This window comes from Hemitrygon akajei, chromosome 4, assembly GCF_048418815.1.
Source record: "Hemitrygon akajei chromosome 4, sHemAka1.3, whole genome shotgun sequence".
NCBI classification, from domain to species: Eukaryota; Metazoa; Chordata; class Chondrichthyes; order Myliobatiformes; family Dasyatidae; genus Hemitrygon; species Hemitrygon akajei.
Genome location: NC_133127.1, coordinates 180,787,317 through 180,815,136, shown reverse-complemented (window position 1 = coordinate 180,815,136; position 27,820 = coordinate 180,787,317). Strand labels below are relative to the sequence as shown.

Below are 27,820 nucleotides of genomic sequence, written 5' to 3'. Positions count from 1 at the left end.
GACTCCAGGCTTTGACTTCTCCAACGGACTCGCAGAGATTCTCAGATTTGGCTTCAGCCAATGGGCCTCAACTTCTGGTCTTCCAGTTTGTCCTTGGACGGCATTCCTTAGCATCAATCTCAGAACACACCGAACACAAGACCTCAAAATCTGGAATTGCCAATGGTGGGAACCTGAACAGTAGGTCTTGAACTCCAGTTTCACCGATTCACAAGCTCATTCCTCCAGCCCTATTCTGAACATCCTAATAATCTGGTGGATTGGATAGTGGACTACTTGACAGATAGACCTCAGTATGTGCGGTTGGGAGACTGTAGGTCTGACACAGTGGTCAGCAGCACAGGAGCGCCACAGGGAACCGTACTCTCTCCGGTCCTGTTCACCCTGTACACATCTGACTTCCAATATAACTCGGAGTCCTGCCATGTGCAGAAGTTCGCTGATGACACGGCCATAGTGGGGTGTGTCAGGAATGGACAGGAGGAGGAGTATAGGAAACTGATACAGGACTTTGTGATATGGTGCAACTCAAACTACCTGCGTCTCAATGTCACCAAGACCAAGGAGATGGTGGTGGACTTTAGGAGATCTAGGCCTCATATGGAGCCAGTGATCATTAATGGAGAATGTGTGGAGCAGGTTAAGACCTACAAGTATCTGGGAGTACAGTTGGACGAGAAGCTAGACTGGACTGCCAACACAGATGCCTTGTGCAGGAAGGCACAGAGTCGACTGTACTTCCTTAGAAGGTTGGCGTCATTCAATGTCTGCAGTGAGATGCTGATGATGTTCTATAGGTCAGTTGTTGAGAGCGCCCTCTTCTTTGTGGTGGCGTGTTGGGGAGGAAGCATTAAGAAGAAGGACGCCTCACATCTTAATAAGCTGATAAGGAAGGCGGGCTCTGTCGTGGGCAAAGTACTGGAGAGTTTAACATCGGTAGCTGAGCGAAGGGCGCTGAGTAGGCTACGGTCAATTATGGAAAACCCTGAACATCCTCTACATAGCACCATCCAGAGACAGAGAAGCAGTTTCAGCGACAGGTTACTGTCGATGCAATGCTCCTCAGACAGGATGAAGAGGTCAATACTCCCCAATGCCATTAGGCTTTACAATTCAACTGCCAGGACTTAAGAACTTTTTTTTTTAAAGCTATTATTAATGCTTTTTGAGTTAGTGATTTAGATGCATATCATATTATTACTGAGTTAAGTATTGTATGTACAACAAGTGTATGGGACATTGGAAAAAATGTTGAATTTCCCCATGGGGATGAATAAAGTATCTATCTATCTATCTATCTATCTATCTATCTATCTAAATTGTCTTCAAATCTTGCATTTATTCATACCAATTTTGCCAGATTTTAATCTTGTTTAGTTTTAACAAGTTAGTCCAGTGTGATGAGAACAACTTCAAACTTGTGCATCTACAATGTTCATTCAGAGTTTGAGGAGATAGGAAACCTAAGGGAAAATAACAGAAGGTGCCAGCATTTATTGTCTCGATTGGATGTGGCTCATGTACCTTACTGTATAAAGATTTGCTTCGCGGTTCTCTGCATTTTATCAAGGATTTTATTATTTAAAACAATTTGATAAATAGTCTGGGGAAAAAAGCTGACTGCTTTGTGGTCTATGGAAGTTTTATTTTTGAGATGGTTGAAAATTGCCAGCAGTCCCTTTTAATGCTTTTGAGTTAATTTTCTTGTCTTTTTAAAGCATGAGACATCCAATAGTTATTGACTCTACTGTACTGTAGTAGAAGATTGCATCTGTAAGGGACTTTGGAGCAATAGGGAGACAGAAGCCTGGACAAAATACATTATGTGGCAGTTGTATTGTACAGTGGAAGGCATACTGCATTTACACCAATGCATTTACTACAAATAAAGCAGACTGTGTACTGTACAGAACAGTAATGTTTCATGGAGTGTGTATATTTTTCAATGAAATTTAAATACCTGCACCTTCAGTGGTTATTTTCAATATCTTATAGTCTATAACAGACAGACAGACAAACATACTTTATTGATCCCAAGGGAAACTGGGTTTCGTTACAGTTGCACCAACCAAGAATAGAGTAGAAGTATAGCAAAATAAAACCAGAAATAATTAAATAATAATAAGTAAATTATGCCAAGTGGAAATAAGTCCAGGACCAGCCTATTGGCTCAGAGTGTCTGACACTCCGAGGGAGGAATTGTAAAGTTGTTTGAATTCAAGAGCACTGGTTTCATTTCAACTGACTTGGGTAACAAGATCTGTAGCTATGAGTATTTTATTTTTTGTTCAGAATTTTTGGCAGGATTATAGTGCTAATTTCTTTTTGCCAGAGGGTAGCTGTTTTGTAAGATAGTAACTTGTTGACAGTCAACAACCAGATAAGTAGTAAGTAATATGGTCAAAACTTAGTCCTGTTATCAGTGCAAGCTTCAGACTGAACTGTTGGCTCTGTAATTCGAAGGCGGTATTGTCAAATGCTTGAGCCTCGGGCTAGTAATGTGAAACGAGGCAGTTTTACCAGCAACACGATGTAAAATTAGTATTTCACAAAACAGTGACATAAATGAGCTTTGAGGTCCAAGTTACTTGATCTGTGCTGAGTTGAACTGTTAATAATCAGAATCACTTAATATAAAATGTGAAATTTGTTTTTTTTGGGACAGCTGTACAGTACAAAATCTTATGAAAAGAACTAAAACAAAAAAGTTTAGATGATTCAAAAATCTGATGGGAGAGGGGTAAGATGTGTCTCTGGATCATTTCGTATAGGTCTCCAGTCTTCTGTACATCCTCCCTGATGGTAGTAATGAGAAGAGGACACGTCCCACGTGGCAAGTGTCCTTACTAATGAATATTGTGACACCACTCAGCTAGCTGAATTATCACACTCCTGTATGCCTCCTTGTTGCCATCTGAGATTTTACCTACAACAATGGTGTAATCCACAAATTTATGGATGACGTTTAAGCTGTGCTCAGCCACAGGAAAGTAGAGAGAGTTGTGCAGTGGCAAAGCGCCTGTCCTGGGGGGGGGGGGGGTGTGTGTGTGTGTGTGTGTGTGTGTTGTTATTACCAATCTTTATTGACTGTGGTATCCTGATAAGGAAGTTGAGGATCCGATTGCAGAGGGAAGTACAGAGGGCTAGATTTAGAAGCTTGGTAATTAAAATGGTGAATCTGGAATTCTCTGCCACAGGAAACAGTTGAGGCTGGTTCATTGGCTATATTTAAGAGGAAGTTAGATATGGCCCTTGTGGCTAAAGGGATCGGGGGTATGGAGAGAAAGCAGGTACAGGGTTCTGAGCTGGATGATCAGCCATGATCATACTGAATGGCGGTGCAGGCTCAAAGGGCCGAATGGCCTACTCCTGCACCTATTTTCTATGTTTCTAATATCTGCAGAGCTATAATTGATAAACAGCAGTCTAACATAAGTTTTGCTGTTGTCTTGGTGCTCTTGAGCATAGAGGAGAGCCAGTGAAATTGCATCTACTGTGAACTGTTGTAGTGGTAGGTGAATTGCAGTGGTTCAAGGTCCTTGTTTAGGCAGAAGTTAGTTGTAGCTATTACCAGTCTCTTGAACCACTTTGGTATGATAGATGTGAGTGCTGCTGGTCAATAGTCATTGAGGCAGCTCTCTTGACATTGCAGTCACTTATCTTTTTGAAGCAGAATGGATCCTTAGAACACAGCAGTGAGAAGTTGAAGGTGTCCTTGAAAACTCAGTCAGTTGGTTGGCAGAGGTTTCCAGGTACATTGGGACCTGACACTTTGCAAGGTTTCACCCTCTTGAAGAATGATTTGACATTGGCCTCAGTGATAGACACCACAGAGTCACTGGATACTGTGGGGATTTCATAAAATGGAGCAGATTTAGGGCATTGGGCCCATTGAGTCTACTCCAACATTTTATCATGGCTTATTTATTATACCTCTCAACCTCATTCTCCTGCCTTCTCCCCATAACCTTTGATGCCCTGACTAATTAAAAACCCATCAACTGCCATTTTAAATATACTCATTGACTTGGCCTCCACAGCCATCTGGGTAATGAATTCCACAAATTCACTACCCTCTGGCTAAAGAAATTCCTCATGTCTGTTTTAAATGGACATCCGTCCCTCTACTCCAAGGCTATGTCCTCTTGTCCTAAACTCCCAGTACTCTAGGAAACAGCCTTTCCATGGCCACTCTGTCTCGTACTTTTAATACTCGATAGGTTTCAATGAGATCTCCCCCCCAATTCTTCTAAACTCACGTCAGTACAGGGCCAGAATCATCAAACCCTTTCATTCCCAGAATCATTCTCATGAACCTCTTCTGGACTTTCTCATGTCAGTACATCCTTTCTTACATAAACACAAAGTACACTGCAGATGCTGTGATCAAATCAACACGTACAAAAAAGCTGGATGAACTCAGCAGGTCGGGCAGCATCCGTTGAAATGTTTGGAAACGTTGACTGCTCCTTTCAACGGATGCTGCCCAACCTGCTGAGTTCATCCAGCTTTTTTGTACGTGTCCTTTCTTACATAATTCATGTGTGGAGCCAAAATAGGAGGAAATCTTAAATGGATTTTTTGCATCTGTATTTACTCAGGAGACAGACACAGAGCCTTTCAAAGTGAAGCAAAGCAGTATTGGCTTCATGGACCCCATACAGATTACAGAGTAGGAGTGTTTGCTGCCTTGAGGCAAATTAGATTGGAGTACAGGAGATAGAATGTTATGTTGAAGTTGTATAAGACATTGATGAGGCCTAATCAAGAGTATTGTGTGTAGTTTTGGTCACCTACCTACAGGAAAGATATAAACAAGGTTGAAAGAGTACAGGGAAAATTTATAAGGATGTTGCCAGGAGTGGAGGACCTGACTTATAAGGAAAGATTGAATAGGTTAGGACTTTATTTCTTGGTACATAGAAGGTTGAGGGGAGTTTTGATAGAGGTATACAAAATTATGAGGGGTATAGATAGGGTAGTTTTTTCCACTGAGGTTGGGTGGGACTACAACTTGAGGTCATAGGTTCAGGGTGAGAAGTTTAAGGGGAACATGAAGGAAAACTTGTTAACTTGGGGTCATGAGAGTGTGGAACAAACTGCCAGCACAAGTGTTGCATGCAAGATCAATTTCAATGTTTAAGAGAAGTTTGAATTGGTACGTGGATGGTAGGGGTATGGAGGGCTGTGGTCTGGTACAGGTCGATGGGAATAGGTAGTTTAAATGGTTCAGCATAGACTAAATAGTCCAAAGGGACCATTATTGTGCTGTACTTTTCTGACTCTAAAGGGCCCAGAATTGTTAACAATACTCAGCGTGGTTTGATCAATGCCTTATAAAGCCTCAGCATTACAACCTTGCTCTTGTATTCTAGTCGTCTTGAAATGAATGTTAACGTTGCATTTGCCTTCTTTACCATCGACTCATCCTGCAAGTTAACCTTTAGGGAGTCCTGCATGAGCAAGTGACTTTAAGAAATATTTATGAATTGAAACATACTCAAACATATATGTAACTTTTCTTTTGCAATGTTGTGTTACTTGGACTTCAAAGTTCACTTTTTTTCATATGGGTATTGCATGAGCTATCTGTAGCTGAATACTGCTTGGTCCCAAGGAATTCTCTTTATAGCTTGAAGAAGTTTATGTTTGAAAGCAAATTGATGCCGATTATTTGTAACTTCATTTTTTGCAACTTTCTAACGATCTTCAACATCACTGACTCATCACTTTATGTTGAAGGTTTCAACTTGGTAAAGGATTACCAATCTTGTCATTTTGCTTTCTTCATAGCTTGCCTTCACTCGAGATGGAGTCTGTGGACTTTGGAACGAAATGGTCAAGGATGGTGAAATTGTTTACACTGGACCTGAAGCGACGCAAAATCTTAATGACTCAATATCATCAAAAGGTACTAAAGTGAATGACATTCTAACATTCTAGGCTAAGTAAGTGGGTATATTTAAAGTGGAGGTTGATGGGCCTTGGTTAGTCAGGGCATGAAAGGTTCTGATAAAAAGGTGGAAGAGTGGGTTTGAGACGGTAAATAAAGTAACATTCTAGGATTGCTGGCAAATTACACTCCATAATTTTTCCCCTCATCAGTTGTATCAAAGCTACATTGTTTTAGTATTGTAAAACTAATTTTAAAAACTTTAAAGACTTGATGGTTCATTGGGTTAAATATGTGGTTAGTTGTCCATCGTATCCAATAATGACAGTTAAATTTGTGCCCTTTTTTAATGAAGTAAATTACACAAAGAAACCTGTGTGGAGAGTTTTTAAAGTGGCAAAGTTGATGCACTGGGGCAGTTCCACTCTTTCCAGGTCCAGTGGTACAAGTAGTCTTCACAACTGCTGCCTACCTTGGATGACCATGACTTCCTTTGTGGCTCGTCATGCCCTTCACACTCCGTGAATGGCTTTCCTGGCCATTGGACCTCACTGTTGAACTCATCCGCCCAGTTAGCCAAAGCTGACTTTGCAAGCTAGGACAAAAATGTCCCACTCTCAAAAGTTGAGAAGTTCAAAGTACATTTATTATCAAAGTATGTATACATTATACAACTTTGAGGTTTGTTTCCTAACAGGTAGCCACAAAACAAAGCAACCTAAAAGAACCCCTTAAAAAAAGACCATCAAACACCCAAGGTGCAGACAGAAATAAAACAAATCATGCAAACAATAAACACAAGAAAATAGCGTTCTGAACTGAAATCCATAAAGCGAGTCCAGTCCCCAGACTCTTAGTTCAGGGTAGAATGAGTAGCGAGCTGAACCGTCCCATCCCTCGCCTCGGGCCTCGATACCCTGATCTTTTAAACCTGGCCCGGCGCCTATATCTTTATCCATACTTCGGGTTCACTCGCTTCAAAACACTTTGGGGCCAGGGTCCTGGTGCCAAAGAGAAGTTACACACTGTTTCTTGCAGTGATTGTTTACCAGAAAAAGAGTGGTTAACAAAGTATTTAAATTTTTTCCTTGTTTCATTGGCCACCAGCCAGAAGTCACTGAGATTCATCGGTGTCATCTCACCAGAGTATGAGGTAAAATATGTAGGAAGCATACTGACTATAAATACGCTTGGGCTATTTATTAGTGTTGCTGCTTTAGATAAAAATGAATTTCTCTTTCATTTCTGTTTGTGTGATGTCTGACACAATATAGTTATTATATCCAACTCATAACTGTGTTGGTAAGTCATGGAATCGTACAGCATAGAAAAAAAGCCACTTGGCTCAACACATCTTTGCTGGCCAGTAGATTCAGATTCAGAATCAGTTTATTGTCATTTAGAAACCACAAATGCAATGCAGTTAAAAAATGAGACAACGTTCCTCCAGAATGATATCACAAAAGCACATGACAAAACAGACTACACCAGAAAATCCACATAACGTTTGGCAATCCCCAATCCAGAGTCCGGAGAGGCTGCTACGTATTAATATCGCGCTATCGTCTTAGCGCATTCCCTGGAAAGGAGCTCCAAAGCCACCAGACAAACAAGACCAAAAACTAAAGCTACACGACCGGCACAAAACCATATAGTTACAACATTTCGTTACAACAGTGCAAACAGTAGCATAATTGATAAAAAAAAAAAACAGACCATGGGCCAGTAAAAATAGTCCAAAGATGTTAAAAGACTATAAGTTCAGAAGAAATCACCACATAGTTTCCACAAGTCCCCAGGGTCCCGACAGGCTTGCCATCCCACGCCGGCGCCAGAAGGGAATACCCCCACTATGGACTTCCACGGCGCCTCCCGACTCAGCCTCGCAGACGCAGCACACAATGAAAGCTCTGTCGAACCCAGCCTCGCAGACGCAGCACACACCAAAAGCGACCTGGCCGCAGCGGACTCCGAGTCCGTTGAACCTCCGAGCCGACGACTATCCCCTCCGGCACAGCTTCTCCGAGCACCATCCTCTGCCGAGCGTATTAAGATGGCCCTGCCAACAGACATCGGCAACGCGACCCCGAGGACTGGGGGCCTGTTCTTCCCAGCAGAGTCCCGGACCTCACAGCAGCAGCAGCAACAAAGAAGGTCTTCCTGGAGATCTCAAGATGTTCCTCTGTGCTCCCATGTCCGTTTTCAACCGATTATGATTGCGCACGGCACCCCACTTCACAAATAACAGATAATCAGCTCCGGAGTGGCCGCTGCAAGCTGCGTCGTGCTGCCATCTTGGAAATACCCTTGCATATTAGGTTACCCCCCAGCACCTGGTCCATTGTCCTCTATGCCTAGACGATTCAGTTATTCATCTGGATACTGCTTAATTGCTGTCAGCAACATAATTTTAAAATGCCCTACTGTAGGTACTTGCCTCTCTATGGATCCCCTCTAACCCTCTCACTTGCTTACCTGAAGCTTTATCTGAAGTACTAGTTTTATATACTTAAGAAATGAGCAAATTTCAGGCTACCCTATCTATTCCTGTCATAATTTTATATGCCTTAATCAAATTCATCTCCTCTAAAACCCCTCCGGCTCCATTTATTTTATTTTTTTTGCCATAATAGAATTAATAATTTCGTACTTCCATTTGACAAAGATTAAGATAGTTCCTGAATGTATTTTTTATTTAAACATTAAATCGAATATTGAAATTACCAGCAAGAGAAAATCTGCAGATGCTGGAAATCCAAGTAACACACAAAATGCTGGAGGAACTCAGCATGCCAGGCAGCATCTATGGAGAAGAGTACAGTTGACATTTTGGGCAGAGACCTTTCAGCAGGATTGGAGAGAAAAAAGATGAATCAGAGTTAGAAAATGGGGGCGAGGGGAGGGAGAAACACAAGGTGATAGGTGAAACTGGGAGTGGGAGCGGGGTGAAGTAAAGAGCTGGGAAGTTGATTGGCGAGAGAAATACAGGGCTAGAGAATGGAGAATCTAATAGGAAAGGATAGAGGAGCACCAGAGGGAGGCGATGGGCAGGCAAGAGATAAGGTGAGAGAAGGAAAAGGAGACGGGGAATGGTGAAGGTGGCGGAGTAGGGCCATTACTGGAAGTTTAAGAAATCGATGTCCATTTCATCAGGTTGGAGGCTAACCTGACGGAATACAAGGTAACGCTCCTCCAATCTGAGTGTGGCCTCATCCTGATAGTAGAGGAGGCCCTGGATTGATGGAATGGGAATGGGAAGTGGAATTAAAATGCGTGGCTGCTGGAAGATCCCGCTTTTTCTGGCAGATGGATCATTGGTGCTCAGTGAAGCGGTTGCCCAATCTACGTCAGGTCTCACTGATATACAGGAGGCCAGCCAGGAGCACCAGATACAGTAGATGACCCCAACAGACTCACAGGTGAAGTGGTGCCTCACCTAGAAGGTCTGGGGCCCTGAATGGTAGTGAGAGAGGAAGTGTCGGGGCAGGTGTAGCACTTGTTTTGCTTGCAAAGATAAGTGGCAGGAGGGAGATCAGTGGGGAGGGATGAATGGACAAGAGAGTCGCTTAGGGAGTGATGCCTGCAGAAAACAGAAAGTGGGGTCAGGGAAAGATGTGCTTTGTGGTGGGATCCCGATGGAGGTGGCAGAAGTTTCAGAGAATTATGTGCTGGATGCAGAGGCTGGTAGGGTGGTAGGTGAAGACGAGAGAAACCCTATCCCTGGTAGGATGGAGGGAGGATAGGGTGAGGGCAGATGTGTATGAAATTGAAAAGATGCGATTGATGGCAGCATTAATGGTGGAGGAAGGGAAGCCCCTTTCTTTGAAGGAGAAGGACATCTCTTTCGTTCTGGAATGAAAAGCCTCATCCTGAGAGCAGATGCGGCAGAGATGGAGGAATTGAGAGAGGGGGATGGTAACAAGGTGGGAAGAGGTATAGTCCTGGTAGCTGTGAGAGTCAGTGAATTTATAATAGACATCAGTAGTTAAGCTTTTTCGAGAGTTAGGCACAGAGAATGAGAAAGGGGAGGGAGGTGTTGGAAATGGGCTCGGTAAATTTGAGGGCAGTGTAGAAGTTGGAGGCAAAGTAGATGAAGTCGATGAGCTCGGCATGGGTGCGGGAAGCAGCATCAATGCAGTCATCATTGTAGGAAAAGTGGGGGAGTGACACCAGTGTAGACTTGAAACAGACTGTTCCATGTAGCCAACAAAAAGGCAGGCATAGCTTGGGACCCATGTGAGTACCCATGGCTACGCCTTTTGTTTGAAGGAAGTGGGAGGACCCAGAGGAGAAATTATTGAGAGTGAGGATGAGTTCTGCTAGCAGAGGAAGGTGGTGGTGGAAGGGAACTGTTTGGGTGTGGTATCCAGAAGGAAATGGAGAGCTTTGAGACCTTCCTGGGGGGGAAGGATGTGTATATGGACTGGACATCCATGATGAAAATAAGATGCTCAGGGCCAGGGAACTTAATCATTGAAAAGATCAAGAGCATGTGAAGTGTCATGGATGCAGGTAAGAAGGGTCTGAACCACGGGATAAAACTGAGTCGAGAAATGCAGATTTGAGTTCAGTGGGGCAGGAACAAACTAAAACAATGGGTCTACTTGGACAAGCAGGTTTGTGGATCGTGGGTAGGAGGTAGAAACGGGAGGTGTGGGGTCCGGGCACTGAGGTTGGTGGTTGTGGATGGGAGATCCCCAGTGCTAAAAGGTCGGTGATGATGTGGGAGTCAATGGCCTGGTGCTCCTTGGTGGGATCCTGTTCGAGGGGTAAGTAAGAGGAGGTGTCTGACAGTTGTTGCTCGGCCTCAGCAAGGTAAAGGTTGGTCCGCCAGGCTACTGCAGCACTCCTCTTATCTGCAGGTTTGATGGTGAGTTTAGGATTAGTGCAGAGGGAGTGGAGAGCAGAGCGTTTGGAAGGAGTGAAGTTGGAATTGGAGGGAGGAGTGGTGAAGTTAAGAAGGTTGATGTCCTGTCAGCAGTTGGCAGAGAGGGATGTCCAGGAAGAGGAGGAGGGTTAAAGATGGGAGAAGGGGTCATCGGTGCAGGGTGGAGAGTCCTTCCCAAAGAACTAGGTACAAAATTACCAGTATGCATTTCCATGAAAAATATAACATAAATATAATTGAAACTTTTGATAATTGATATATTTAACCTTAAAATGTGACTTTTTTTTCTTGCCACAGAGGATAATAATGAATTTCAGGCTGGCTTAAAGAAGGATGACCAGAATGACAAGGAGAAAAAAGAAGAGGAGGAAACACCAACATCTATCTATCGAGCCAAGTCGATCATTGAATCGTGGGTTTGGGGCAGGCAACCAGGTATAAGATAAGCACATATAAAAACATGAGTATCATTCCTTACTGTTCAAGCATCACATTTTAAAGCTATCAGTCCACTGAATTTCTTTGTGTTTGATGTAAACTTGTAGCATACGCAGCTCATTTACTTAGTGCACCTGGGCTCATAATTTTGACTATATTCAAATAATTCTTTTGAATTAGTAACTTATGAGATTGCTTTTCTATTTATCTTGCTTGCTGCTTTCTTTATTGTTAAAGACAATTGTATTTAAAAATGTTCTTTGATTGCTGAATTGACTATGTGCAGTCAGTGCCAACTTAATTTGGTACACCAACTCACCTGCTTGTTAGTGCAAATATTTAATCAGGTGATCAAGTGCAGCAACTCAATGCATAAAAGCATGCAGACATGGTCAAGAGGTTCTGTTTTAGTTCAGACAAAACATTAGAATGGGAAAAAATGTGATCAAATTACTTTGAGTGTGGAATGTTTATTGGTGCCAGATGGGGTGGTTTGAGTATCTCAGAAACGGTTGATGTGTGATTTTCATGCTCAATAGTTTCTAGAGTTTACAGTGAATGGTGTGGAAATTTAAAAATTAAACATCGAGTGAGTAGCAGATCCGTGAGTGAAAACACCTTGTTAATGAGAGAAGTCAGAGGAGAGTGGCCAGACTGGTTCAAGCTGACATGAAGGCTACAGTAACTCAATAAACACATACATTACAACAGTGGTGTACAGAAGAGCATCTTTGAATGCACAGCATGTTGAACTTTGAAGTGGATGGACCACAGCAGCAGAAGACCACGAGCATACAGTATAGGAGATACCTAATAAAGTGGCCAGTGAGTGTAGTTCTAAAAGTGATGCATATGGAAAGAATACTGCTTAAAATTCAACTTGTCCTCCTAAATGTTACTTGTGGATGAAGTAACACTTGTGAGATGTAGACATTGCTGACATGTTCATCATGTTACACTGATTGTTTATTTCTCTTGAAAATAAGCTGCATTCTTGATGTGCTGCAGTCCTTAAGCACTCCCAGAAAACCATCAAGAAAGATGACCGTGTCCTTGCACTTTGACCTATGTTTTCAGGTCTGGATGGTAAGAGACATAAGGAACAGAGGCAGTATCCTTTTGAGGTCCATAGATTAGGATGAGCTTGAAGAACTTTTGGTGGTAGTAGTAACAACTGCATTGTGCTGGTGATAGAGGGAGAAGAACAGAATGGATAGCGTATTGGTTGAGCTTTATTGTGTTATTTATAAAATGTTAAGCTGCTCGAGTTTTGTCAGAATTGCACAAATCCAGGCAAGTGAGGAGCATTTTCCAGAACTGTTGAATAATATATTTGCATGCTCAGAGATTTTTTTTGCTGCTCATTGGAAGCATTGGGATGTTTCTGACATATAACTTGTTGCATTTGAAGTTATCTTTTAAATTCTAATTTGTGAAATTGAATTTTGTACAGAATGCTTTAAAATCCAGTCTTTACTACTCCGCTATTTATCTAGGGCATTTGGATCCACATGTTCTGCTACAGACTCCACTCCAATGTTTTCTGTCATTTTTTGAGTTAACTTTATAGCACTAGTATAATTACATATGCAGAAACTTGACATTTTCCGATAAGAAACATGATTCAGAGGAGTTCGGTGACCCATTGTGTCATAAGAATGCCACAAAGAACTTTTTCAACAGTCCCACTCCACTACAGTTTTTCAGTTTTTTTTCCAATGGGAACCGTTTCTTCCTCATTTAATATTTTCATTGTCTGCATCTTATAATAACTATGGTTCAAAACTATTTTATTGTCTGCAAAGTGCTCTGTGACTATTGGAGCTAATAAATGCATCTCACTCACACACACACACACACACACACACACACACACACACACACACACACACACACACACACACACACACACACACACACACACACACACACACACACACACACACACACACACACACACACACACACACACACACACACACACACACACACACACGCTCTCTCGCTCTCTCTCGCTCTCTCTCGCTCTCTCTCGCTCTCACCCGGTCAGACAGCATCCATAGAGCTGATGTTTTGGGCCAAGATTCTTCATCAGGACCAATTGCAAGTTCGTTGGCTATACCAACGATTTTCAACCATTGGATTTTTAAAATATAGAACCTATACGAAGTTATTTTCCACCACTGTAGGTCATTTCATATCACAATGCCTCCTTTATCTTAGCAGTCATCACAAATTTGCTGCCTTTATCTCTTTTAACAGCCTGCCTAATCTTATGCAGGGGTTACCAACCTCAAGTCCATGGACCCCTTGCTTAATGGTTTTGGTCCATGGCATAAAAAAGTTGAGAACCCCTGTTATAAGGACTTTCTTCTCCACCCACTCCATGGGACTGACAATTTTAAAAATAAATTCTGCAATGAGAGACCAGTATTATGCATTGTGTAAATATTTTCTAGCTATGAAACTTGATTTCCTTATGCATTTTGCAATTTATACTTTTACCTTTTATACATTTTTGCACTAAGGCCCATGATATATTGCTGGGATAGGGTAATGAATGGTTGGAGAACAGGTAGAAAGCAGGGTGTATTGAGATTTTCTATAATATGAAGCCATGACATGTGCGTGAGAAAGTGAAGAAATGGAAGTTACAAAAAATCTTGTTTATAACTTGTTCTTTCTCCACAAATATATATATGAGGTATTGTATTCCAGACCTCAAACTTTTGGGTAGTGATTGGTGAATTCTTTTAAGGGCAAACATTTTTTATTACCCTAACAACGGGTAATGTATGCAGCTTGCCTGCACTGATGAAACTCAACAATTTTAAATGATTGAAAGGGTGGTTAATTTTGGTAAGTCAAATATGATGGCAGAATATAGCATTAATGGCAAGACTCTTGGCAGTGTGAGGGATCAGAAAGATCTTGGGGTTCGAGTCCATAGGACATTCATAGCTGTTATGGAGGTTCACTGTGTGGTAAGAAGGCATACGGTGTATTGGCCTTCATCAACCGTGGGATTGAGTTCAAGAGCTGAGAGAAAATGTTACAGCTATATAGGACCCTGGTCAGACCCCACTTGGAGTACTGTGCTCAATTCTGGTAGCCTACAGAAAGGACGTGGAAAGCATAAAAAAGGTGCAGAGGGGATTTACAAGGATGTTGCCTGGATTGGGGAGCATGCCTTATGAGAATAAATTGAGTGAACTTGGCCTTTTCTCCTTAGAGCGACGAAGGATGAGAGGTGACCTGATAGAGGTGTACAAGATAATGAGAGGCATTGATTGTGTGGATAGTCAGAGGCTTTTTCCCAGGGCTGAAATGGCTAGCACAAGAGGGCATATTTTTAAGGTGCTTGGAAATAGGTACAGAGGAGATGTCAAGGATAAGTTTTTTACACAGAGAGTGGTGAGTGCATGGAATGGGCTGTCAGCGATGGTGGTGGAGGTGGAAAAGATAGGGTCTTTTAAGAAACTCCTGGATGGATACATGGAGCTTAGAAAAATAGAGGGCTATGGGTAAGCCTAGGTAGTTCTAAGGTTCAGCACAGCTTTGTGGGCTAAAGGGCCTGTACTATGCTGTAGGTTTTCTATGTTTCTATGTTCTATGAAGTAGTCTTAAAAGAGGAAATATTTCTAATGTTGTTTCTTCTTCATGTTGTATGTCTACTAAGAATAATCAAAATTTATCAAAATTAGATACCTTGATTAGTAAGGTTACCAGACATAAGACCTTAAGACGTAGGAGCAGAATTAGGCCGTTTGGTTCATTGAGTCTGCTCTATCATTCTATCATGGCTGATATTTGGTTATATATATGTACAATCTGATAGATAGATAGATAGATACTTTATTCATCCCCATGGGGAAATTCAACTTTTTTTCCAATGTCCCATACACTTGTTGTAGCAAAACTAATTACCGTACATACAATACTTAACTCAGTAAAAAATATGATATGCATCTAAATCACTATCTCAAAAAGCATTAATAATAGCTTTTAAAAAGTTCTTAAGTCCTGACGGTTGAATTGTAAAGCCTAATGGCATTGGGGAGTATTGACCTCTTCATCCTGTCTGAGGAGCATTGCATCGATAGTAACCTGTCGCTGAAACTGCTTCTCTGTCTCTGGATGGTGCTATGTAGAGGATGTTCAGAGTTTTCCATAAGCGCCCTTCGCTCAGCTACCGATGTTAAACTCTCCAGTACTTTGCCCACGACAGAGCCCGCCTTCCTTACCAGCTTATTAAGACGTGAGGCGTCCCTCTTCTTAATGCTTCCTCCCCAACACGCCACCACAAAGAAGAGGGCGCTCTCCACAACTGACCTATAGAACATCTTCAGCATCTCACTACAGACATTGAATGACGCCAACCTTCTAAGGAAGTACAGTCGACTCTGTGCCTTCCTGCACAAGGCATCTGTGTTGGCAGTCCAGTCTAGCTTCTCGTCTAACTGTACTCCCAGATACTTGTAGGTCTTTACCTGCTCCACACATTCTCCATTAATGATCACTGGCTCCATATGAGGCCTAGATCTCCTAAAGTCCACCACCATCTCCTTGGTCTTGGTGATATTGAGACGCAGGTAGTTTGAGTTGCACCATATCACAAAGTCCTGTATCAGTTTCCTATACTCCTCCTCCTGTCCATTCCTGACACACCCCACTATGGCCGTGTCATCAGCGAACTTCTGCACATGGCAGGACTCCGAGTTATATTGGAAGTCTGATGTGTACAAGGTGAACAGGACTGGAGAGAGTACGGTTCCCTGCGGCGCTCCTGTGCTGCTGACCACCGTGTCAGACCTACAGTCTCCCAACCGCACATACTGAGGTCTATCTATCAAGTAGTCCACTATCCAATCCACCATGACAATAAAAAGAGACTTGAACTTGAAAGGGCTAATGCATGAGGAGTGCTTGAGGCTCTTTGCTTGTACTTGCTGGAGTTTAGAAGAATGGCGGGGAAGGAATCTCATTGAAACCTATCGAATATTGAAAAGCCTAGATAGAGTGGATGTGCAGAGGAACATGTACTATGATTTTGTTTTTGTTCAGATGCCATCTGTCTATTGAATTTTGACACTCTCTTTCAGCACTGTTTAGTTCACGTGAACATTGAGTTCTCCAGAATGAGCTGTGTGGGGGTGATAAGCAGCTGCAGGTTGTGCAATTGAAATTGACGCATGAGACCAGCCTGGTTAATAGGCTTGGTAAAATAACTTTGTCACTTGATGGTTGTCATCTTTAGACTGCTTCAGCTTATTAGCCCTGTTTAAACGTACATGGGACTTCTTAAAAGTTGCAATAGTTTTCTGGCATTTTGTGACCTGGTTAAAAGATGGAGTGGTGTTGGAATCTATCTTGTTTTTGCATCCATTAGTAATTTCTCAACTTTAATTTGATTCTTTTAAAAGTCAGTGTTTCTTTAAAATGCTGTTTAATCCTTGCTAATAAGATTATCTTCATTGTTGAAGTTCAACCCAGTTTTAATTTTCTTTTAGTGGTTTTAAAGCTTGAACAAAAAAACTAAATGTTCTGACTGAAGGCTAGAAATGTGTATGCAGTTTCACATAGCACAGTGGATTCTAGTTAATTAGGCTCTCGGTTAATTGGGGCCTGATGAAGGGTCTCCTGAAACGCAACTGTTAACTCCTTTCCAGAGATGCTGCCTGACCTGCTGGCTTTCTCCAGCATTTTGTGTGTGTTGCTTTGGATTTCCAACATCTGCAGATTTTCTTGTGTTTGTGGTTAATTGGGGCAGCCACTTATTTGGGATACCTCTTCAAGAACAGAAACAAATTGAGAAAATTGCTGGGATTCCCTTTGTTTATTTGGTACACAGTGCTGTTTAAGTCAGACAGGAGATTTGCCAAAGAGAATCAGATTTAATATCAACTGGCATATTTGTGAAATTTGTTAACTTTGCGGCAGTAGTACAATGTAATACATGATAATAGAGAGAAAAAGAAATCTGAATTATTTTTGTGTGTGTGGTTCGGTGCAGTATCCTTGCTGTTCCTAGTAGTGCGCCCTTCTGGACCAAGATCTCAGATACTGTTCCTGGGATTTGTTGGTGCCACTCTCCCTGTCCAGGTTTCACAGCTCCAAGTCCTCCTATCACCACCGGGATTACTCTGGCTTTAACCTTTCCCATCCTTTCTATCTGCTGTTTCGAACTGTGGTATTTTTCCAGCTTCTCATATTCTTTCTTCCTGATGTTGTCATTTAGGATTGCCACATCTATTACTTTTGCTTTCTTCTGTTCCTTGTCCTATGTCTGGTTGGTTGGTCAGTACTTGATTATCAGTCTGTATTTGGAAGTCCCAAGGGATCTTAGCTCTGTTATTCTCCACTACTTTCTCAGGTGTTTACCATTTGGATTTGGGAGTGTCCAATCCATACACAGTGCAGATGTTCCTGTACACAATTCCTTCAATTTGGTTGTGCCATTCAGTGTGTGCTGTCCCTGTCTGTATCTTGCACTCTGCTCTTCTGTATGGTTTGCACGTCTGGATGGTTTTAGCAAATTCTTTGCACAGTCTGCATCTAGGGTCTTGTCTGTTGTGATAGACCTCTGCTTCTCTTGCCTGTGCTCAGCACCTGTTCTTTAGCAACCATGAGCAGTGCCTCTGTGCTGTCCCTCAGCCCTGCCATTTTAGCCACTGGTAGGACTTCCTTGTGTCAGCCACCTCTGATATCCAGCGATTGGTACATCCTGTGCAGTGGTTCGTCCTGCCATGGCCTTGGGTCCTCAACTGTGCTTCACCCACTTCCATTTCCAAATCCCTGCCTGCTGTCTGAGATATTTTCCTAGCAGGTTGTAATTTGGGGGGGGGGGGGGGGGGTGGTGGGCGGCATCTTCCTGACATAGTCATGGATGCTTTACATTTCTTCCAGGACTGTGTCCTTGATGCTTCCAAGTCCCCGTCCTCCTTTATTCTGGCAGGTGTACAGTCGCTCAGCGTTGGACTTGGGATGGAATCCTCCATGTGTTGTTAATAGTTTCTGGTTCTTGATGTCAGCGGCTTCCAGTTCGTTCCTTGGCCGGCACACCGTTGTGGCTGGGTGTCTGATGACTGATAGGGCGAATGTGTTGATGGGTCTGATCTTGTTCTTACCATTCAGCTGGCTTTTTAGGATCTGTCTCACTCTTTGGAAGTACTTGGATGTTGCGGCCTTCCTTGTGTCCTCATTGTCTGGCTTCCATGCACCTGCAGGGTCCCCAGCTATTTGTAGCTGTAGTGCACATCTGGTATGTGGCCTTCAGACATCTTGACTCCTTTAGTCTTGATGAGTTTGCCTCTTTTTCACTACCATCCAGCTGCACTTTATATATAGTGGTGTTCATAGTAGTTCTCTTTAATACCTTTTTAATTATTTTCATGAAACTAGCTAATTGGGGCAGCCACTTAATTGGACCAAAATGTCTGAAGGTGTCCTAATTAACCAGAATCCACTATGTTTCCAACTTGCATCCCAGGAAGCTGATATTAAACAGTTTATTAATGACGTTTCCAGGTTGGCAGCAGGATTAGTTAGCTGAGCCTTTAATCATCTAGAAACTTAAGGAATTAAGCATAAATATAAACTTAAATTTATGTGACCTATGTATATAAAATATAATTAAATATATAGTATTGCATTATCAGGATAATTGGTCTTATTACTATATAATATTGCTGGAACAACTGACATTCATAGGTACAGTTGGTGCTTATTGTTTTTTTTTGTAATCTGTCCTGAGAGAGAGCAGGAAGATTGGAGACAAAAGCAACATTGATTGTGTGAGAATTAGCTTAGTAACTGGTCTGTAAAAACACTTGTTAATAAATGAAATGGTGAACACATTTGCCCATGAATATGTGCATTTGTGAGAACGTTTCACAGAGTGGAAATGGCTTTGGTGGTGATGAGTAGTTTTTTTGTGAGAAATCTGGAAGGCAATATGCAGAAGGCAATAATTCCCTACCTGTAGATCTGATCTCTAATCATTCAGTGGAGTGGGCAATGACGAGAGATCTCTGAAGTCATCATGCTAGGTTAAAGGGAAGGATGGAGAAGAGCATTCCTCCTTTGGAGCATTACATTACCCTCAGTAGCATTGCCTTCACAAATTTCAGTCAAGTTATCAGACAGTTCATCCCTTTAACAAAGCCATACTAACTGTATTGCTACCACTGATATTAAATTCATCACTCTGTTATTGTCTAGCTTACCCTGCTTCTCTTGAATAAAGGTATCACGCTTGTTGCCTTCTAGTCATTTGACACTTCTTCTATAGTCAGCTCAGATTAAACATTTCTGTCCAAGCCCCAGCAATTGCCTCCCTTGCCTAGCATCGCAGCCTGGGACCCAGTGCATCAGTCCCGGAGGCTTTATCCATCTTTAACTGTGTTAAGAATTTTGATACCAGTAGTTTTCTCATAGTAATTGATACTGTTTCCCTGAATTCTCCAGTTACCTCATCCTTCTCCTTACTGAATACAAATGAAGTATTCATTTAAAGCTTCAGCTCATGCACAGATTGCCAATTTGGTCTCTAATGAATCCTCCTTGCCCTCAATAGGTTTATAAATTGCAATGCCCAGCAGTTTCATTTCTTCAGCCTTTTAATTTGCCCACCTCTCTTCAATGCCTTTTAGAGTTGTATAGTACATAAACTGGCTCAACTTATCTGTGTCGCCCAAGGTACCTATGTGAGTTAACCCCATTTACTTGTATTTGGCCCATATCTGTCTAAACCTTTCCTATTTATATCCCTGTTTAGATTTTAAATGTAATTGTTCCTGCCTCTACCAGTTCCTCTGGTAGCTTGTTCCACGTGTCTACTACCTTCAGAGTGGGAGGGGGGGAGCATGCCAGTCCACTTTAAGACCATAAAATATAGGAGCAGAAGTAGGCCATTCAGCCCATCGAGTCTGCTCCACCATTCAATCATGGGCTGATCCAATTCTTCCAGTCATCCCCACTCCCCTGCTTTCACCCCATATCCCTTGATGCCCTGGCTAATCAAGAATCTATCTATCTCTGCCTTAAATATACCCAATGACTTGGCCTCCATAGTCACTCGTGGTAACAAATTCCACAGATTTACTTCCCTATGACTAAAGTAATTTCTCCACATCTCAGTTCTAAATGGACATCCTTCAATCCTGAAGTCATGCCCTCTTGGCTTAGAATCCCCTACCATGGGAAGTAACTGCCATATTTAATCTGTTCAGGCCTTTTAACATTTGGACTGTTTCTATGAGATTCCTCCCTCATTCTCCTGAACCCTAGGAAATACAGCTGCCAGACATTCCTCATATGGTAGTCTTTTTATTCCTGGAATCATTCTCGTGAATCTTCTCTGAACCCTCTCCAATGTCAGTATATCCACCAGTATCTTCCACCAAAGTGCATGACCATGCACTTTCCAACATTGTATTTCATTTGCCACTTCTTTGCCCATTCCCCTAAACTATCCAAGTCTCTCTAAAGGCTCTCTGTTTCCTCAACACTACCTGCTCCTCCACCTATCTTTGTATCATCGGCAAATTTAGGCACAAGTCCATTAATACCGTAGTCTAAATCATTGACATGCATTGTAAAAAGCAGCAGTCCCAGCACTGACCACTGCGGAACTCCACTGGTAACCGGCAGCCAGCCAGAATAGGATCCCTTTATTCCCACTCTTTGTTTTCTGCTGACCAGCCAATGCTCCACCCACTCTAGTAACTTCCCTGTAATTCCATGGGCTTTTATCTTGCTAAACAGCCTCCTATGCGGCACCTTGTCAAAGGCCTTCTGAAAATCCAAGTGCACCATGTCTACTGTATCTCTTTTGTCTACCCTGCTTGTAATTTCCTCAAAGATTTGCAGTAGGTTAGTCATGTAGGATTTTCTTTTCAGGAAACCATGCTGGCTTTGGCCTATCTTGTCATGTGCCTCCAGGTACTTTGTAATCTCATCCCTAACAATCGAGTCCAACAACTTCCCAACCACTGATGTCAGGCTAACAGGTCTATAGTTTTCTTTCTGCTGCCTCCCACCCTTCTTAAATAGCGGAGTAACATTTTCAATTTTCCAGTCATTCGGTGCAGTGCCAGAATCTATATCAATTCTTGAAAGATCATTAATGCCTCCTCAATCTCTCCAGCTACTTCCTTCAGAACCTGAAGGTGCATTCCATCAGGTCCAGGAGATTTATCCACCCTCAGACCATAAAGCTTCCTGAACACCTTTTTAGTCATAATTTTCACTGCACATACTTTACTTCCCTGACACACTTGAATGTCTGGTATACTGCAGACGTTTTCCACTATGATGACTGATGCATAATACGCATTCAGTTCCTCCACTATCTTTGCGTCTCTCCAATACAATATCTCCAGCATCATTTTGTAATGGTCCTAAATATACCCTCTACTTTCTTTTACCCTTTATATATTTTTAGACTCCCCTACCCTTTGAGATAGGCTGATATTTGCGCTTATAATTTTTATAAAACTCCATCAAGTTGACGCTTGACCTTCTTTGCTCGAGTGAAAATGGTCCCAGTCAATCTAGTCTCTGAGAACTCAACGACCCCAGTTCTAGCAACATCTTTGTCAAATCTTTTTTGCACCTTCTCTAGTTTAATTACAGTGGATTATGGTATGGTGACCAGAACTGCAGACTCTATTCTAATTGTGGTCTCACAAATGACTTTTACAGCTGTAATGTGATGCCCTAATTGTACTCACAGCCCTGACAGATGAAGGCATATGCCTTCTTCATCCCTCCCCTCCCACCATCTAACTAAATCATCACTTTTAGGAGACTATGTACTTCTACCCTTGATACCACTGTACAGAACAGTGTACAACAAGTCAGATTTATTGTCATTTAACTATATACAAGTATATAATCATACTTCATATAGAGAAACGGGATGTTACTCCACACCAGAGTGTAAAGCACTGTAGTACACATAATACACATAAAGACATGATAACTTAAGAAGGTAAGGAGAAAATTTGCAGATGAATCATGCATAAATAACAAAATAAAGTGCATAAATTAAATATTATATGGTAAAGAACAGATTATTCAGAATTTGATGTGGCAGGGAGATCAGAGGCCTAATTGCCTGGGGGGGGGGGGAACTCTTTTTCATCCTCACTGTTTGTCGAGTAAGCTGACTTTTTAAAAATATAAAATAATTTCTAGCGTGGATTAGTTTGGATTTCATTTTGAAGCACGTGGTTGAAAGACATCTATTTCCATACTCTGTTTATTTGCCCTTGAAAGGGCAATATCTGTGAGTCTTAAGTTTTGTTAATATCGGTAAACATTTAGTAAATATATTTTGAAGAAAATATGTTTATAGTTTATTGCTATTAAGATATCGCTGTGCTGTGAGTTACTTTTATTTACATGGCTTAGTTATGGAGAGGTGTCTGTGTGTGTGTTATCTTAGTTAACAGCGATTGCGATAGTAATTGACAATATCAGTACATTCAAGCATGTAATGACTCTGTATCAAATTTAATAGGTATTTTACTTAACTTTCTGCAATTTCACAAGTTAAAATCTCATTTCAAAACCCTGAAGGAAGCTTACATCTTCGATGTCTTTTTTGAGGTGTTTAACTCTTTGTATGGCTGTGTAGGCGGCGCGGCACACAGTAGTAGCGGCCTTTCGGATCTGGTGCTACTTTAATTTTGTTTTTTAATTTAATTTGATTTTAAGGCACAATTAGGGTTTAGGGCAATGGATAACAGAGCGACTATCTACAATCGCCAGATACTGCTACAATACAGAGATGGCCCAAAAACAAACCTTCATGAAAATCTGCTGGTTAGATTGTGCGACCTCGGCTTACTGAGGGAATTAGGCCTGCAGTCCTCGGAGTCGCCTGATGCCGCTGGCCAGAGTTGGGGACGTCGTAAGCGGTGTGCGAGGAAGCGGAAGGGATGCAAGCGGGCAGGAGTCTGTGCCAGGAAAAAAGCAAGCCCCAGCTGGCCGGCTCTCCTGTCCATTCTGCTCTCCAGTGGACATTAATTTGGACTACATCTGTGGCAACTAAATACTCGGTGGGAGTACAGAAACGGATGGAATCCCGGACGCTGCCATTCAGCTGTTTATTTATGTAACAGATTTTCCCCCAAGCCATCGGACTACCAACCTACTGCCCTCTGCTGTGCCTATTGTCTTGTTTATTATTTATTGTAATGCCTGCACTGTTCTGTGTACTTTATGCAGTCCTGGATAGGTCTGTAGTCTAGTGTAGTTTTTGTGTTGGTTTACGTAGTTCAGTGTAGTTTTTGTATTGTTCATGTAGCACCATGGTCCTGAAAAACGTTGTCTCACTTTTACTGTGTATTGTACCAGCAGTTATGGTCAAAATGACAATAAAAAGTGATTTGACTTGTATACCTTCACTGCGAGGGCAGTAGAACAGCCACAGGAGAACAGTTACTTGTGCATTGTACTTTATAGGATTGCCTTATACTTATTGATTTTTTTATTGTTTATTATTTTTTATGTTGCATCATGTTCATAAGAACTGACATAAGAAATAGGAGCAAGAGGAGGCCATCTGGCCTGTCAAGCCTGCTCTGCCATTCAATAAGATCATGGCTGATTTGGCCATGGACTCATCTCCACCTACCTGCCTTTTCCCCATAACCCTTAATTCCCCTTACCATTGAAAAATCTAACCAATCTTGTCTTATTTTGTAAATATACTTACTGAGCTAGCCTTCACTGCTTTACTGGGCAGAGGATTCCATAGATTCACCACTCTCTGGGAAAGCAGTTCCTCCTTATTTCCATCCTAAATCTACTTCCGCAAAACTTGAGGCTATGTCCCTTAGTTCTAGTCTTACCTACCAGTGGAAACAACTTTCCTGCGTCTATCTTATCTATCCCTTTCATAATTTTATGGTTCTATAAGATCTCCTCTTAGTCTTATGAATTCCAGTGAGTATAGTCCCAAGATATTTGGAGTAACAGTCATTTTGTTCTTCTTTAAGCTTGTTTACTGAAAAATGATAATAAACAAAGCTTGAGTCTTATATGTATGAAGTTCCTTTAGAGTTGTGATACTTGTTTAAGTAGTAAAAATTGAGCTGAAGCAACTACAATGGTACTGTGTATTTGAAGTTGTACTAATCTTTTGATGATTAGAATGAAGCTACAAAGCTCCACTTCTCTTAAGATCATAACTAATGCACTTTAATTATAGATGTGAGTGAGTTGAAAGAATGTCTACATGTACTCGTGAAGGAACAGCAGTCAGTTGCCGCACAAGCAGCAGCCACAACTCTCTCTGGGATAAGACTGAAACAGAGGTTGGCAGTCCTGGAGCGATACTTCATTGCACTGAGTAGAAATGTACTTATGGAACATACAAATGTTAAGTGGAAGAGTTTGAGTGTTCCTGTGGCTGTTTCTGACAAGAAAAGGTATTGTACTTTGTCGATAAGATTATGAAGGAAGATAAGATATTTAAGATTTTAAAGTTGCATGCACATTTGATCCTTGACATTTTAACTTTTATTTTAAATGTCAGTTCCAGACCTGCTGGGAAAGGTGTAGAAGGACTTGCTAGAGTTGGATCTAGAGCAGCACTTTCATTCGCCTTTGCGTTCCTCCGCAGAGCCTGGAGGTCGGGTAAGGAGTAGCATTTTGAAGCCTGTTTATCTAAAGATCATTTGTGCTCTTAACCTTTGCTGTTAGTTCCCTGGGGACACTTTTTTTCTTTTTGTTTTAAGGTGAAGATGCAGACCTGTGCAGTGAATTACTGCAGGAGTCTCTCGATGCACTTCGTTCTCTCCCAGAAGCATCCTTATTTGATGAAGGCACGGTATCCAGTGTGTGGCTTGAAGTTGTGGAGAGAGCAACAAAATTTCTCAGGTCTGTTGTTACAGGGTAAGTTAACAGATGACTATAGCATTTTGATTAAAACAAACATCTGTTTATTTATTGTAATTAAGAATTGAAGTTTTGTTCCACAGTGATCTTCACGGAGCACCAAGCTTGAAGGGTCCAGGAAACATTCCACTTCAAGATCAACACTTGGCTCTCGCAATACTTCTAGAATTAGCTGTGCAGAGAGGAACATTAAGGTAGGGAATTCTGGAAAAATAAACATCTCTTTCACCTTCTTGATGATGTGAAATTTTGTAACAAAGGTATTTTATTTTTAATGAGTTGAATTGCATTTGATGGCGTGAAACAGAAAATTGCAAGTAGATGAGGTCCTGGTTGACTGTGTGATATCTTACATCTGGTAATGCGGTGCATTATTAATATCATCTTACTATATTTTGGTTTCAGAATGTAGGGGGTATTATGTCTGCTAACATGGAAATAGGGTAAATGTTGTTCTCACTTGTACTGGGTGTTAAAGTTGTCTTTTGACAGCTATGCAACAAGATTGCAATTTATATATAAAACAATAGAAAAGTTGCATAGTGTTTCAAACAGAACCAGCAGGCTTGGCAACACAGTTCAAATTTTAAAGTAAATTTATTCTCAAGGTAAATATACTACCCTGAGATTCATTTTCTTGGGTACATACTCAATGAATTTATAATAGAATAATAACCATAATAGAATCAATGAATGACAGCACCAACTTAGGCATTCAAACAGTGTGCAAAAGACAACAAACTGTGCAAATACAAAAAGATGGAAGGAATAAGTATAAATAAATAAGCAATAAATATCAAGAATATGATACAAAGGTCCTTGAAAGTGAGTCCATAGGTTGTGGGAACATTTCACTGATGGGGGAAGTGAAGATGAGTGAAGTTATCTGCTTTGATTCAAGAGCCTGATGGTTGGACGGGTAATAACTGTTCTTGAACCAGGTGGTGTGAGTCCAGGAGCTCCTGTACTTTCTTCCTGATGGCAGCAGCAAGAAGAGAGTATGTCCTGTGTGGTGGGGGTCCCTGATGATGGATGCTGCTTTCCTGCAACAATGTTTTGGGTAGATGTGCTCAAAGATGGGGAGGGCTTTACCTGTGATGGACTGGGCTGTATCCACTACTTTTTGCAGGATTTTCCACTTGAGTGCATTGGTGTTCCATACCAGTCTGTAATGCAACTAGTCAGTACATTTTCAACTACAAATCTATAGAAGTTTGTCAAAGTTTAGATGTTATGCGAATCTTCGTAAACCCTTAAGGAAGTAGAGGCCCTGCATCCTTTTTTCATAATTATACTTGCTTGCTGGGCTAGCGTCCCTCCAAAATAATAACACTGAGGAATTTAAACTTGCTCACCCTCTATGCCCATGATCTTCTGATGAGGACCAGCTCATGGACCTCTGGTTTCCTCCTGAAGTCAATAATCAGCTCCTTGGTCTTACTGACATTGAGTAAGAACTTGTAGTTATGGCACTACTGAGCTAGATTTTTCAATTTCCTTCCTATATGCCCAACCTCTTTTTTTTATTAGTTTTTTTAATACATTTTCTACATAGCTACAGATAAAAAACCCCAGATCAAAATGAAGAACATTGATACAGTGCAAAAATAAACATACAATAATAATATGATACAAAGAAAGATAATTGAGAAAGCACCCAAATTGAGGACATGTAAAATTAGTATCCTCCCCAAGCCCCGCAACAAAAAAGAAGCTCCAGACCAACCACAACACAATATAGAGAATATAAATCAGGACAATCAAACCCCCAAAACTATAAATACACTTAGCAACAGAAGATATTAATGCCTACTACCAAAAAAAAAGGAAAAGGAGCTGAAAGCAAGGGACTGAAAAAAAACCTTAGTTAAGAGGAAGGTTATGAAAGTACTCAATAAAAGGTCCCCAGATCTTATGGAACTTTAAATCTGAATTAAGAGCTGAATAATGAATTTTTTCAAGGTCTAAGCAGGCCATAATATCGTTAAGCCATTGAGCATGCGTGGGCGGGGCAACATCTCTCCATCTAAGGAGGATTAAACGTCTAGTTAGGAGAGAGGCAAAAGATAATATTCGATAATTAGTCGAACTCAGACGTAAATCTGTCTCACCCCAGAAACCGAACAAAGCAATTAAAGGGTTAGGTTCTAGGTGGTGATTCAGAATATACGATAACGTTATGAAGACATCTTTCCAAAATTTCTCCAAGCTAGGACAAAACCAGTACATATGAATGAGAGAGGCCTCGCCCCTTTTGCATTTATCACAAAGCGGACTAATGTTAGGGTAGAATCGAGATAATGTAGATTTAGACATATGGGCTGTATGAACAATCTTAAACTGTAAAAGGCAATGGCGAGCACAAAGAGAGGTTGAATTAACCGATTTGAGAATCGAGTCCCAAGTCTCATCAGATAAAGAGGTATTTAAATCGTGCTCCCATGCCATTCTAATTTTATCCACAGGGGCACACCGTAAGGATGCTAATTTATCATGAATAAATGATATTAAACCTCTACCTAGTGGATTAATAGAAAGAAATAAGTCCATAATATTTTTCTCAGGCATTTCAGGGAAGTTAGGAATTAAAGGAGTAATAAAGTGTCTAATTTGGAGATATCTAAAAAAATGAGCATTGGGCAGATTGAACTTAGCAGAGAGCTGTTGAAAAGAAGCGAAGCGATTATTAATAA

The 27,820-nt window shown here is 41.3% G+C and overlaps 1 protein-coding gene across 8 annotated transcripts in view; it reads left to right on the top strand.

Moving 5' to 3' along the window:
- herc2 (HECT and RLD domain containing E3 ubiquitin protein ligase 2) overlaps window positions 1-27,820 on the top strand; it is a 244,342-nt gene that overhangs the window by 22,705 nt on the left and 193,817 nt on the right. For 5 of the 8 annotated variants that reach the window (XM_073044122.1, XM_073044121.1, XM_073044118.1 and 2 more), the window contains exons 2-7: window positions 5,794-5,911; window positions 11,079-11,216; window positions 24,439-24,658; window positions 24,766-24,866; window positions 24,968-25,124; window positions 25,211-25,321. In XM_073044122.1, the coding sequence (XP_072900223.1) occupies window positions 5,794-5,911; window positions 11,079-11,216; window positions 24,439-24,658; window positions 24,766-24,866; window positions 24,968-25,124; window positions 25,211-25,321 (845 nt within the window). The remainder of the gene's footprint in view (window positions 1-5,793; window positions 5,912-11,078; window positions 11,217-24,438; window positions 24,659-24,765; window positions 24,867-24,967; window positions 25,125-25,210; window positions 25,322-27,820) is intronic. The other 3 variants (XM_073044124.1, XM_073044123.1, XM_073044120.1) reach the window with 1 other exon arrangement.